Source organism: Urtica dioica, chromosome 7, assembly GCF_054948205.1.
Source record: "Urtica dioica subsp. dioica isolate 48M chromosome 7, U.dioica_male_clone48M_v1_H2, whole genome shotgun sequence".
Lineage (NCBI taxonomy): Eukaryota > Viridiplantae > Streptophyta > Magnoliopsida > Rosales > Urticaceae > Urtica > Urtica dioica.
Window position 1 is genome coordinate 39,856,484 of NC_142762.1, and position 12,429 is coordinate 39,868,912.

General features: G+C 38.5%; 1 protein-coding gene and 2 long non-coding RNA genes across 3 annotated transcripts; 2 read left to right on the forward strand and 1 right to left on the reverse strand.

Moving 5' to 3' along the window:
• Positions 1–339: 339 nt before the first annotated feature.
• Positions 340–1,745, forward strand: LOC149391510 (uncharacterized). Its single transcript, XR_016300255.1, has 3 exons — positions 340–405; positions 469–678; positions 1,689–1,745. It is a non-coding gene; the product is annotated as an uncharacterized LOC149391510 (long non-coding RNA).
• A 1,367-nt stretch (positions 1,746–3,112) lies between these two features.
• On the forward strand, positions 3,113–4,013 carry LOC149391511 (uncharacterized). Its single transcript, XR_016300256.1, has 3 exons — positions 3,113–3,242; positions 3,456–3,533; positions 3,770–4,013. It is a non-coding gene; the product is annotated as an uncharacterized LOC149391511 (long non-coding RNA).
• A 3,733-nt stretch (positions 4,014–7,746) lies between these two features.
• On the reverse strand, positions 7,747–8,519 carry LOC149391512 (PKS-NRPS hybrid synthetase cheA-like). Its single transcript, XM_089620007.1, has 2 exons — positions 7,845–8,519; positions 7,747–7,800 (listed from the first exon to the last, which is right to left on the reverse strand). The coding sequence occupies exons 1-2, from the start codon at positions 8,517–8,519 to the stop codon at positions 7,747–7,749; spliced, it is 729 nt and encodes a 242-aa protein (XP_089476133.1).
• Positions 8,520–12,429: the final 3,910 nt, after the last annotated feature.

The following is a 12,429-nucleotide window of genomic DNA, read 5'->3' on the forward strand; positions in this document are numbered from 1 at the left end:
ACATGACACACCTCATTCACAACTGGATTTTTTTTTTTTTTTCTCAAACAAATATGGATATTTATCAGGGAAATGGCCGGATGTAGTAGTGTTTGTAATGATTTGGACCAAAATGTAGAGTTTCTTGTTTTGGACACTTTTAGTAGTTGTTGAAGTGAGCAAGTACATATTTGCCCTTGAGTTAATTTTTTGTTTTGAAAATACCCATTTCCCAAATACCGAGTATATCAAAATCAAAACGAAATTGAAACCCATTTTCATCTCCTTCTTCGCGCGTATCTAAAACCCTCACCCAGTTCGCCTAAATCGCCGGGTGCCGTCCCCCACGTCACCGAAATCCCGGGATCTGTCACCCACGTCGCCGAAATCGCCGGGGCCGTTTCTAATCTCTCCTAAAAATCTCAGGTTTGTTGCTCATTATTCTTTCAAATCTCTACGAATCCCATTTTTTGAAACCCAAAAACGCAGAAAATGACGGCCAAAAAACGCGCGCCGGTTCGGAAGAGTCCGAGGACGATGAAGAAAGCTCCGGCGCCGCTGAAGAAAAATCTTTCTCCGGCCAAGAAGCCAACAAAGTCTCGAGTGAAGAAACCAAAACCGGTCATTGACTCACCGGCGTCAAATTCAGATGAGACATCGCAATTTCAACTCAGAAAACGAAAACCAACTGTAAATGAGGTAAATTTCTTCACTTTGAGTGTTTTGGGTAACTTTTTTATGCCATGCAAAACTGAATTTGGGTTATTATTTAGATTTCGTTGATCTACATTTTCTGTGTTTTGAAAACTGCATAGGTTATAATTTCTGTAATTGTAGACATTTAAAGCTATAGTTCATAGAATTGTATATGTTTATGTCTACAATTTCACATCATTTTGTTGTTGTAGACTATTTTTTCGACATCTACAATAGCTGTAATTGTAGACTTTTATTTCTAGAATTTTTGTGAATGTAGCCATTTATATGAACTGTAGATGTAAATGGCTACAGTCATCAGAATTGTAGACATAAAGGTATACAATTTCAGAAATCGTAGACTCTTTTTTGTATGAGTACTGTTTGTGTAGATATAAGTCTGGTGATATGTGTAGATTTTCATGTTTTTTTCTTCACTTATGAGGTAAATTTCTTCACTTTGAGCGTTTGGGGTAACTTTTTTATAGCATGCAAAGATGAGTTTAGGTTATTATTCATGTGATTGTAGAATGTTTGATCTACATTTATAGTGTTTTAAAAACTTAATAGGTTATAAATTCTGTAGTTGTAAACATTTATAGCTATAGTCACTAGAATTGTAGATGTTTATGTCTATAGTTTCACACCATTTTGTTGTTGTAGACTATTTTTTTCGACATCTAAAATTTCTGGAATTGTATAGTTTTATGTCTAGAATTTTTGTGAATGTAGCCATTTATATAGCTATTTATATGAACTGTAGATATAAATAGCTACAGTCACGCGAATTGTAGACATAAAAGTCTATAATTTCAGAAATTGTAGACATAATAGTCTACAATTCCAGACATTGTAGACATAACAGTCTACAATTCTGGAAATTATAGACATAACAGTCTACAATTTCAGAAATTGTAGACTGGTTTTTGTATGAGCACTTTTGTGTAGATATAATTCTGGTGATATGAGGAGTGTTTGTGTAGATTTTCATGTTTTTTTCTTGGCATATGCAGGGATTTGTGAGGTTTGTTGCCGAAGAACAGATTGTCGACCATAATTTCAGCTTCTTCAGCGCATTGGACAAGTTTGAGGAGACGATGGCCATGTCTCCTGAGGAGAAGGAGTTGTTTAGTGCGTCATGTTTCGGCCAGTTCCTTGATCATCCAAAAATCACCAAATCATCTAAGATTATTAATCACCTGTTGATGAGGGTTGGTGATTTTGAGGGGGTCGAGTCAGATGACGCGATCTACATAGAGATTGGTGGGGAACCGAGACCTTTTACAGCAAAGCAGTTCGCGGAGATAACTGGTCTTCGCTACGTCGATGACTACAGCCCCTGTGACGTGGAGATTACCGATGTGGAAGGTAGCTTGTTCAAAGAAATCTTCCTTGGAGGCGTCGTGAAGAATCGGTGAGTGTTGACGTCAATGCTAAGTAAAAGCAAGTCTTGGGAGAACACTCAAAAGCGAGTGAAGTTGTTACTACTTCACTTCCTGACGAACATTCTCCTCGCCGCTCCGGCTCACACCCCGATACAAAACATGTCTTGGGCAATGCTTGTCGAGGACTTGGATGAATTCAACAAACATCCATGGGGGAACGTGGCGTGGAATTTCTTCCACGGACAGGTGCGGAAGTATGTTATGAAGATGGCCTCCAAGGCGGAGTCGAAGCAAAAAATCAACTTCCCGGGTTTCGTCTACCCGCTTCAAGTCTGGGCGTACGAGTGCCTGCCTGTGCTGACTGCTCTAAAGCTCTGCCAACAAGTGTCTGAAACCGCCGTACCACTTATGCGGCGGTGGAAAACAAATGCGCATTTCTTGGATTCAAGACTGAAGGAGATTAATTTCCAGGATGTAGAATTCAGACCACTTGGCGCTGAGGTTGAGGATATACTCCCTCAGAAGAAGAAGCAGAAGTTTAAGCAGAAGCATGTACTTTCCCTCGCGTCCACCTCCACCTCGAGGTCCAACAATGATGATTCACGGGTGAGTACATTACCTTCCTATATATCTACAATAACCACTACTGTAGATATTCAGGTCTACAATTTGTACCAATTGTAGACGTAAATGTCTACAATCAGTTCAATTGTAGACGTCAATGTCTACATTCATAAATTGTAGACGTAATTGTCTACAATCAGTTGTATTGTAAACGTCAATGTATACACTGTTTTGATATATTTTCCATTTTCTAACCTTACAGACCCAACTTAAGCTCATAGAGCTGGAAGATTCAATCCTTCAGTTGAAGGCTGAATGGACAGGGTTTAAGGCCGCCAATGAAGTTTTCAAGAACGAGATTAGGGGAATTGTCAAAGCTCTCTCGGCGAAGATTGATCCACAGCCGGAGAAGAACAACAACAAGGAAGCACAAAGTGAAACAGAGACGGGGACAGAAAGTGAAACCGAGTCCGAGACCGAGATGGTAAGCCAGACAACAAGCCAGATGCCACACCAGTGAAGGAAACGGTCGTTGAAAAAAAAAATGAAAGTGAGAGTGAATATGAAACTGACTCTGATGATGAATCAGAGACAGAAGAAGACGAAGAAAAAAACAAGGTAAATTACTGACTGAAATTGTAGACCTATACGTTTATACTTTCTGAAATTGTAGACTTTTAAGTCTACAATTACTAAAACTGTAGACTTAAAAGTCTACAATTACTGAAATTGTAGACTTATAAGTACACAATGACTGCAATCGTAGAATGGATTTTAAGTAGACAATAACTGATATTGTAGACTGTTTGAACTTGTTGATTGTTTGTCTAGGGAAAAGAGGAAAAGGAATAGGAAAAGAAAGATGAGAAGGAAGAAGAAGAGAAGACAGAAGAAGAAGAAAACAACAAGGTAAATTACTGACTGAAATTGTAGACTTACACTTTCTACAATTGTAGACTTTTACGTCTACAATTACTGACACTGTAGACCTAGAAGTATACAATTTCTGAAATTGTAGACTTCAAAGTCTACAATTACAGAAATTGTAGACTTATAAGTACACAATGACTGCAATCGTAGAATTGATTTTAAGTAGACAATAACTGATATTGTAGACTGTTTGAACTTGTTGATTGTTTGTATAGGGAAAAGAGGAAAAGGAAGAGGAAGAGAAGACAGAAGAAGAAGAAAACAACGACGGGGACAAGCCCGACGACAACGACGGGGACAAACCCGACGAAAACGACGGGGACAAGCCCGAAGGGGACAAGCCCGAAGGGGACAAGCCCGACGGAGACAAGCCCGAAGGGGACAAGCCTGAAGGGGACAAGCCCGAAGGGGACAAGCCCGACGGAGACAAGCCCGAAGGGGACAAGCCCGACGGAGACAAGCCCGAAAGGGGACAAGCCCGAAGGGGACAAGCCCGACGGGGACAAGCCCGACGGGGACAAGCCCGACGGAGACAAGCCCGAAGGGGACAAGCCCGAAGGGGACAAGCCCGACGGAGACAAGCCCGACGGAGACAAGCCCGACGGGGACAAGCCCGAAGGGGACAAGCCCGATGGGGACAAGCCCGACGGAGACAAGCCCGATGGGGACAACCCCGAAGGGACGAATGAAGACAAGAAAGAAGACCAAGTTGGTCAAGAAGAGTATGTACTTCCGTGTTTTTCTGAAACGGAATCAGAAAAAAGAGAAAGGTTGGACCGTCAAGAAAAACTACTTGAGGAAGAGGCATGGGATGATAGCCAACCATGGTTTTATGGTACGATTCCAGAAGGCAAAACTAGAGCGCAAATTGAGGAAGAGTTGTATGCCGCAAAGAAGTTGGCAGAACAACATATTATCATTGAGGACTCACCTCAAATTGAGGATGAGTTGTATGCCGCAAAGAAGTTGGCAGAACAACATATTATCATTGAGGACTCACCTCAAATTGAGGATGAGTTGTGTGCCGCAAAGACGTCGAAAGAGAAACAAATTCTCATTGTCGACTCACCTCAAAAACCGAGAAGTAGAGTACCTCCGAAAAGGTACATTTATACATAAATTGTAGTCATTTATACAATCAATTGTAGTCATTTATACAATCAATTGTAGACATTCGTGAAATTGTAGACATTCATGACATTGTAGACATACATGAAATTGTAGACATACATGAAATTGTAGACATTCGTAAAATTGTAGACATACCTGAAATTGTAGACATGTATGTTTACAGTTTAGAACAGTGTAAATAGATTTTTGACATAGTTATTTGTTTGATTTGACAGGTTTACACCGACTTCGATGCCACGACCATACGTTAAGTTCACGAAAGATCAGAAACGACCCGCAAAGATCCCGCTATCTGGTATTTTCATTGTGCCAACAGATGAAGAGACTACAATCATGGAAAAGTGGATTGGGGTTGGGTTTCGGAAAAATTACATATCATTGCCGCCCGGTTCCGCAGTTTACAAGAAGGAGAGTGAGGGCTTGCCGGGAAATTGGAACTTTAACGTACAGGTCGTCACAAGCAAAACCTTCTTTTATACCCTCTGGACACCGGCGGCATGGCTGAGTGACGAGGTGAGTGTAATTATAGTGTGACATATTTGTACAGTTATACATCAATTGTAGGCTTATATGTCTACAATTTCCTGGATTGTAGTGTAATTGTAGACTTTTTTTTTTTTTTTTTGTAGCATATCGACATTACCATGTACTACTTGGGCAAGAAGCGGAAGTATGGTCAAATGTCACAGAAGTTCACCATAATGGACGGGTTTTTTTATAGTTACGCCGATGAGGCATATGACAAATGGAAAGCGTGCACCGACAAGGATGAATTTAACTGGAAGAAGGAAACCCGCATCTTGGACTACATTACTGCTGATATTGAGTGTCAACTTCATTCATGGCCATGGGTGGAGGTTGATTATATCTACGTCCCTTGTTGTATCAAGAAGTTGTCTCATTGGGTCCTTGTGGTAGCTCATCTAAAGTCACGGAAGCTAATGGTCTACGACTCCATGTCCAAGACAAAAGGAGCCACAAATCCGTGATGACCCACCTGCTCAGACTCGCTGAAATCATCCCAATTGTTCTGTGTTCGATTAATGCTTTCGACGGATTAGGCATCGAAGACACAAGCTCGGCGGCGTTCAGCCTTGAGGACCATGATGCTATGCCACAACAAGAGAATGGGTAATGCCCTCCGCTAGAATTCTTGTGTATTTCATATTTTTTTTATACTAAACTAACATATATATTTGCAGCGGAGATTGTGGCATGTTCGTGATCAAGGCAGTTGAGTACTTGACCCACGGCGTACACATGTCTAATTTAGACGCATCCCTCATGAACATGTTTAGGCGGAAGCTCACGATTGATTTATTCCGTCATGGGGCGGTGAAACTTGCGACCGGCTACGGATCTGACGACGAGTTTCCGACATCTAAGGACTAGATTTTTATGTTTACATGAACTCAATCTCAAACTATGAAGTTACTTTTAAAACTATGTTTTATATTTTTGTATGGCTTTGTATGACAATTTGAAGCATGAATTCCTAAACAGTGCTATCTATCTTGGTATGGTTTGTTTTGTTATGGCTACAGTCGTCGTGATTGTAGACATATATATCTACAGTTTGACATTATAGGTCTACAATCATAACAACTGTAGACATTAATGTCTACATTCACTACAACTGATAGCTTTTGTTTTGTTATGGTCGTGTCTAAAGATCTGTACAGTGATGTCTACAGTCGTCGTGATTGTAGACATATATAGCTACAGTTTGACATTTTACGTCTACACAACAACTGTAGACATTAATGTCTACATTCACTACAACTGATAGCTTTTGTTTTGTTATGTCTAAAGATGTGTACAGTGATGTCTATAATCGTCGTGATTGTAGACATATATATCTACAGTTTGACATTTTATGTCTACAATCACAACAACTGTAGACATTAATGTCTACATTCACCACAACTGGTAGACAATGAAGTCTATAATTTGAACAACTTCTATCATGTAATGTATTCAAAACGTAAAAAAGACATAATTTTATCATATAAGTCGTCATTCAAACTCCAAAACAGAGTAAATACACTCCAAGTTCCAAAAAGACATTAAATACACATTCAAAGGCGTACACTCAGCCGGAATTTGAGAAGTACATGTGTATGTTGGACTCTGAAAATCCGGAAATAATTCATCCATTCCTCTCCGACAAAGGAACTGGACTGCTGCATGTAGTCCGGTTGTGACCAACTTCTCCACACCGCGAACACTTCCTACGAATAGGCTCTTCCCCTTGAGAAGGTATACGTCTCTTCTTCGGTCTACCTGCGGCACGTGCTCTGTGTGTTGGAGGCTGAATTACAAAATTTGCGACCTCAGGGGGAATAATCCACGTCTGAATATTACCATGGGGATGGTGGACACCTGCATAACTTGCCCTCCAATACTCTGCAGTATAGTAAGGCGAAATATATCCCTCAACCGCAAGGTTACGATGTCCACACGCAGCAATACCATGAGCACATATGAAACTGTCAAGTTGAAATTCCCGACACGAGCATGTTTTTTCGTGCAAATTGACAGCCCACGTGTTTCCATCTCTGTCACCTACCTCAAACTCGAGGAATGATGATGGCCTCACCTAGAATAAAAGAATAATTAGAGTAAGTCATGTACGTGTAGACATATAACTAAAATTGTAGACGTAGATGTCTATAAATACTTGTAACTGTAGACTTCAATGTCATTGTAGACATCAATGTCTATAGTTTTATACAAATTGTGGACATCAATGTATATAATCACTACCAATTGTAGACATACATCATCTACAATCACTGCTAATTGTAGACATAAATGTCTACAATCATCACAATTGTAGATTACGTATGTCTACAGTTAGAACACAATACTGAATAAAATACAAAAAGATCAACATACCGGCATTCCACAAGCTGCAGCATAGTTTGTCTCTAGTTTCTTCTGGGCCTCTTTGGTCAATAACGTTGTTGTTTTTGTTGCCAACTCTCTACGTTCGTGATACCATCCTAGACTTCTTTCCCGCAACCAGTCGAATAACTTAGAAATAGGAAACTCTCTAGGCTTAACGTTGAACGCATTCAATGATTCTGCGTTGTTGTTCGTCATGATATCGTACCTGTTTTCACGAAAACAAGATCGTGCCCACCTTTGATACCCAACCTCCTTCTCCATGTATGGGCGTATTTCTGGATTTTCAGAGTCCAACATACACATGTACTTCTCAAATTCCGGCTGAGTGTACGCCTTTGTTGCGGCGTAAAATTTCCACTTCACTTGCTTTGTTATGCTCCCTTTGAATGTGGTCTTCAAGTTACCAAGCAAATGATGTACGCAAAAACCGTGTTCACGGGTTGGATACACCTCCTTGACTGCATTAACTATTCCTTGGTGCCTATCAGATACAATTACCGTATGCTCCCTATCCCCAATAGCGTCCTTCACCTTTCTCAAGAAGTAAATCCAAGTTTCATTAGATTCATTAGAACCATGAAAGAAGGCGAGTGGAAATATTTGTTCATTTCCGTCCATGGCACACGCTGTATACAAAGTTCCTTTGTAATAGTTCTTCAAGAAAGTTGCATCAACAATGATAATAGGCCTGCAATACTTCCAACCCCTCCTCCACGGGCTAAGTGACATGAAGAAGCTAACGAACTGATTATTCGACCCCGTAGTGACAAGGTCAAAGAGAGAACCTGGATTTTTAGTCTCGATCATGTACATCAACTTAGGTAGGAACGCGTAGGACTCTGCTTCGGTGCCGTAAAGGGACTTAAGAGCTTTTCCTCTCGACCGCCACGCTTTTTTGTATGACATACGAACTCCGTAATCCATTTGCATGTAATTAATGATCTCCTTTGGTTTACACAATCCCAACGTCAGTTCTATGCACTTGTGCTTCACAACCTCTCCCACTACTTTGGATGTGGCTTGAGGATGATATCCTTGTCTTTCATTTATAGGACAAATATGTTCACTCTCAAACCTGAATAAGAAAATTCCAAATTAAACATTACTTTCAATTTATATGTATAATTGTAATAAAAACTCTCATAAACTGTAGACTTATAAGTCTACAATTAACGATAATTGTAGAGATATATGTCTACAGTTTCAGTAACTGTGTACTTATAATATCTACAATTGTTTTCAATTATAGAATTGCAAGTCTATAATTTATGTAAACTGTAGACTTGCATGTCTACTCTTGGAGTAGTTTGTAGACATGTAAACTAACAATTATTCTATTATGGCAACCTAATAATTACCTTTTAATCCTAAAAATCGGAGAGCTGGGAATTCTAACTGCTCGAACACTCCATTTACAATGCTCTCCCGGACAAACTACATGGAGACATTCTTTAGATGAATACTTTGTCCGAAACGGTGTTTGTTAATGGCATACAAACTCAATTGTTTTTGCAACACCAATTTGCTAGCATACATTCCATGAAGCTTGAGTGTCACAGGGGAATTGATATCCAGCACTTGCTCATCGCTACTTGGATGAGGAGGAGGAGGATGAGCGGACTGCCTACGTGGAGGAGGCGGAGGATGGGACTCTCTACATGGAGGAGGCGGAGTAGGAGGAGTCTGTCTAGGTGGTCGAGGAGGGGATTCTCTACATTCTTCCGTTGCATCGTAGAAAGTATTCATGTCCTCAAGTCCCTGCGTTGGCTCAACCGTGTTAGGAGTTGATCTAAATCCTGGAGAAACTACGCTCTCCCATGCTGCCTCATGCCCTTCCCGTGGCTCTTCAGATATTTCCAAAATCATATGAAATCTTCCGACGTCAGGTATCGTTTTCCTCAAATACAAATAAGCTTTCAATTGACCGTTGTCTTTAATCTCAACAGGTTTACATGCACCGTCAATCAAGTACTTCAAACCGATCCTGTGAGTTGATGGGGAAAGGCCAAGCTCCGCGAACAAAATCTGCATCAAACTAGGGTAGTTCACCGAAGACGACACCATAATACCCAAATTTCCTCCCTCGACGTATACTGTGGGTTCGACCCATGTACCACTGTGTTTCAAAAATATATATATTTCGGACATTCCTGCATAGGAGAAACGCATATCTGATTTTGTTATTATCATGTATGAAAAAAATTAAATGTCTACAATGAGAATATTTGTAGAAATGTATATCTACAATTACACCAATGAAGTGTAATTGTAGATATACTGTCTACAATTATTGTAATTGTAGATATACTGTCTACAACTGTAGACATACAGGTCTACACCTTCAGCTGTTGTAGACTAATACGTCTACAACAACGGAAGTTGTAGACATATATGTCTACAATTACAACATGTCTACAGTCTACAATTTTAGAGATTGTAGACATGTATGTCTACAATTCAAGAACGCGAAAAACAATGAAGAACAACACACAAACAAACCCAGCAACAAACAACACAGAGACGGCGGGTAATGGCACCAACAAACCCAGAACGACACAGACCTAAAACCCAGACAAACGCACGAAAACAAAGATGAACGACGAAAAAGAAGCTTTCTTTTAAGATGCACGATAATGACGTTGAACAAACATGAATCCGAAACCCATAAACTCAAAAACCCCACGACGATGAACGAAAGCCCAGAAACAAAAAGAGAGGAGAGAAGACGACGAAGACGATGAACGAAAGAAGCTTACTTTTAGACGAGGACGAGGTGGCCGGAGAGCTGAGCTTCACTTCATAGACACGCAGCTCATGGAGGATCATGACAGGGAGATGAAACGTCCTTCACACGCAGAGAAAAAAAAAAGAGAGGAGAGAGAGAGCTGTACATGGCACAATAAACAAGACCGTATGAGAAGTCTTATACAGCAAGTTTTGGTTTGGGGGTTTGAATGAACAAAATTACAAATTCAAGGGTAAACCCGGTACCAAACTATTATCTCTCCTCAAAACACTACTAAAAGTGTCCAAAAACAAGGTACCCTATATTTTGGTCCAAATCATTGAAAACACTACTACATCCGGCCATTTCCCTATTTATCATGTTAATTTGTGAAACTTTTTCTCCAGCACTACTACGAAATTTAATAAACAAGTGATATTTTGGATGCCTTTAAAGTTTATAATAGTGTGAAACAAGCGTAGACTTTTTCTTTTCATCTTAAAATATCTTTTATCTATTTCCTTTGAAATAATTTTTTTTATTATTATTATTGGCATCAGGCTAGCTGGTTTGGAACAAATGGCTGATTCTCCGGGACTTGTGACCTTTTCCTTCAGAATTTTGATTATAAAAATAGATCAATCTATTTCATAAGGACTTTTTTTTTACCAAGACTGTGCCCTAAAAAACAGATCGTGTGCTCTACTAATTAGCAAACAATTTTGTTCACTCGTACGTTCTTACAAAAATGCCTAATTTAGTTTTGTACCTTTTTTTTTTTTTTTTTTTTATCGAATAGTTTTGTACTTGCTCAACGCTAAAATTAGTCTACACTGTTATAACTTAAATCCAGATTTTTACACGTGCACCGTACAATTATAGAACCAAAACTGACCATAAAAGTATTTTACAAGAATGTTCTCCCGTAAACATACATATATATATATATATATATATATATATATATATATATTATACAAAACATATTTTCAGTAGCTGAACAAGTCAAAGAAAAATTATACTATATATTAGGGGTGTAATCGGATTGGGTTAGTCGGTTTTTTCAGGTTCTACCAACCCGAATCGTTACAACTAATTTTTTAATTTTAAAACTCAAACCAATCCGATTGATAGGTAAAACTAAAACAAACCAACCCGAAAATAATCAGGTTGATTTGAGTTGGTTTTTTCGGATTATAATTCTCGACAAATGATTTTATAACTCGAATGAAAATCATATACGTATATTATATCTAGAACATTTTGTCAAATAAAATTAAAATTTTACTTATCTTTAAAAAAAATTACGTATTAAAATAAAAATTACACAAATTTTTTAATTACCAAGTTTTCATGTAGTCGTAAATAATAAAGTATAATACTGAGTATTTTTTATTTAATTATAATATTATTAAAAAATATTATTTTTTGAACAATAGTACATATAAAATATTTGCAATCTTACAAAAATTAAATAATTAACACTATCGGGTTGGTTTGGTTCAACTCAATCTCACAACTATAAAAAACCAAACCAACCCGAAACAATTGCGGTTTGGGTTGGTTACGACCCAAACTTCATCGGGTCTTAATGGGGCGGTTTAAAAAAGAGTGCGGTTATTTGATTTGGATGATCGGGGTTGTTCGGTTTGACGGTTTTGATGAACACCCCTACTATATATAAAAGAAGAATATATATATATATATATATATATATATATGTGTGTGTGTGTTTAGGAATATAATATATATATATATATATATATATATATATTATATTTACACACTGATATTAGAAACTATTTTGCCATATAATTTCTTTATACATGCAAGTTGCGACCAACCGAAGATATCAGGAACTTCGGTTCGGTGCATGGCTCTTTATATTTCACGTGAAAAAATGACATTTTAAGTAAGGTGACAGAACTAAAACCAACCAACAATTATAACAATGAAAAAGGATATGTAAAAACGCGTAGTATCAAGTATCAACAAAACAATACATTACGTACTAAATGCAAACCGATATATAAGAGATAAAGCCAGGGAAAAGTAGTGTCCTATTATGATTTCGTTTGCTTTCGATGGGCTGTCAATTATTATGAAACG

Coding starts and splice junctions, on each gene's coding strand:
- LOC149391512 (XM_089620007.1), bottom strand. CDS start 8,519: ATGGATTACGGAGTTCGTATGTCATACAAAAAAGCGTGGCGGTCGAGA. Junction 7,801..7,844: donor GCCCATACATGGAGAAGGAG/GTTGGGTATCAA, acceptor TCGTGAAAACAG/GTACGATATCATGACGAACA.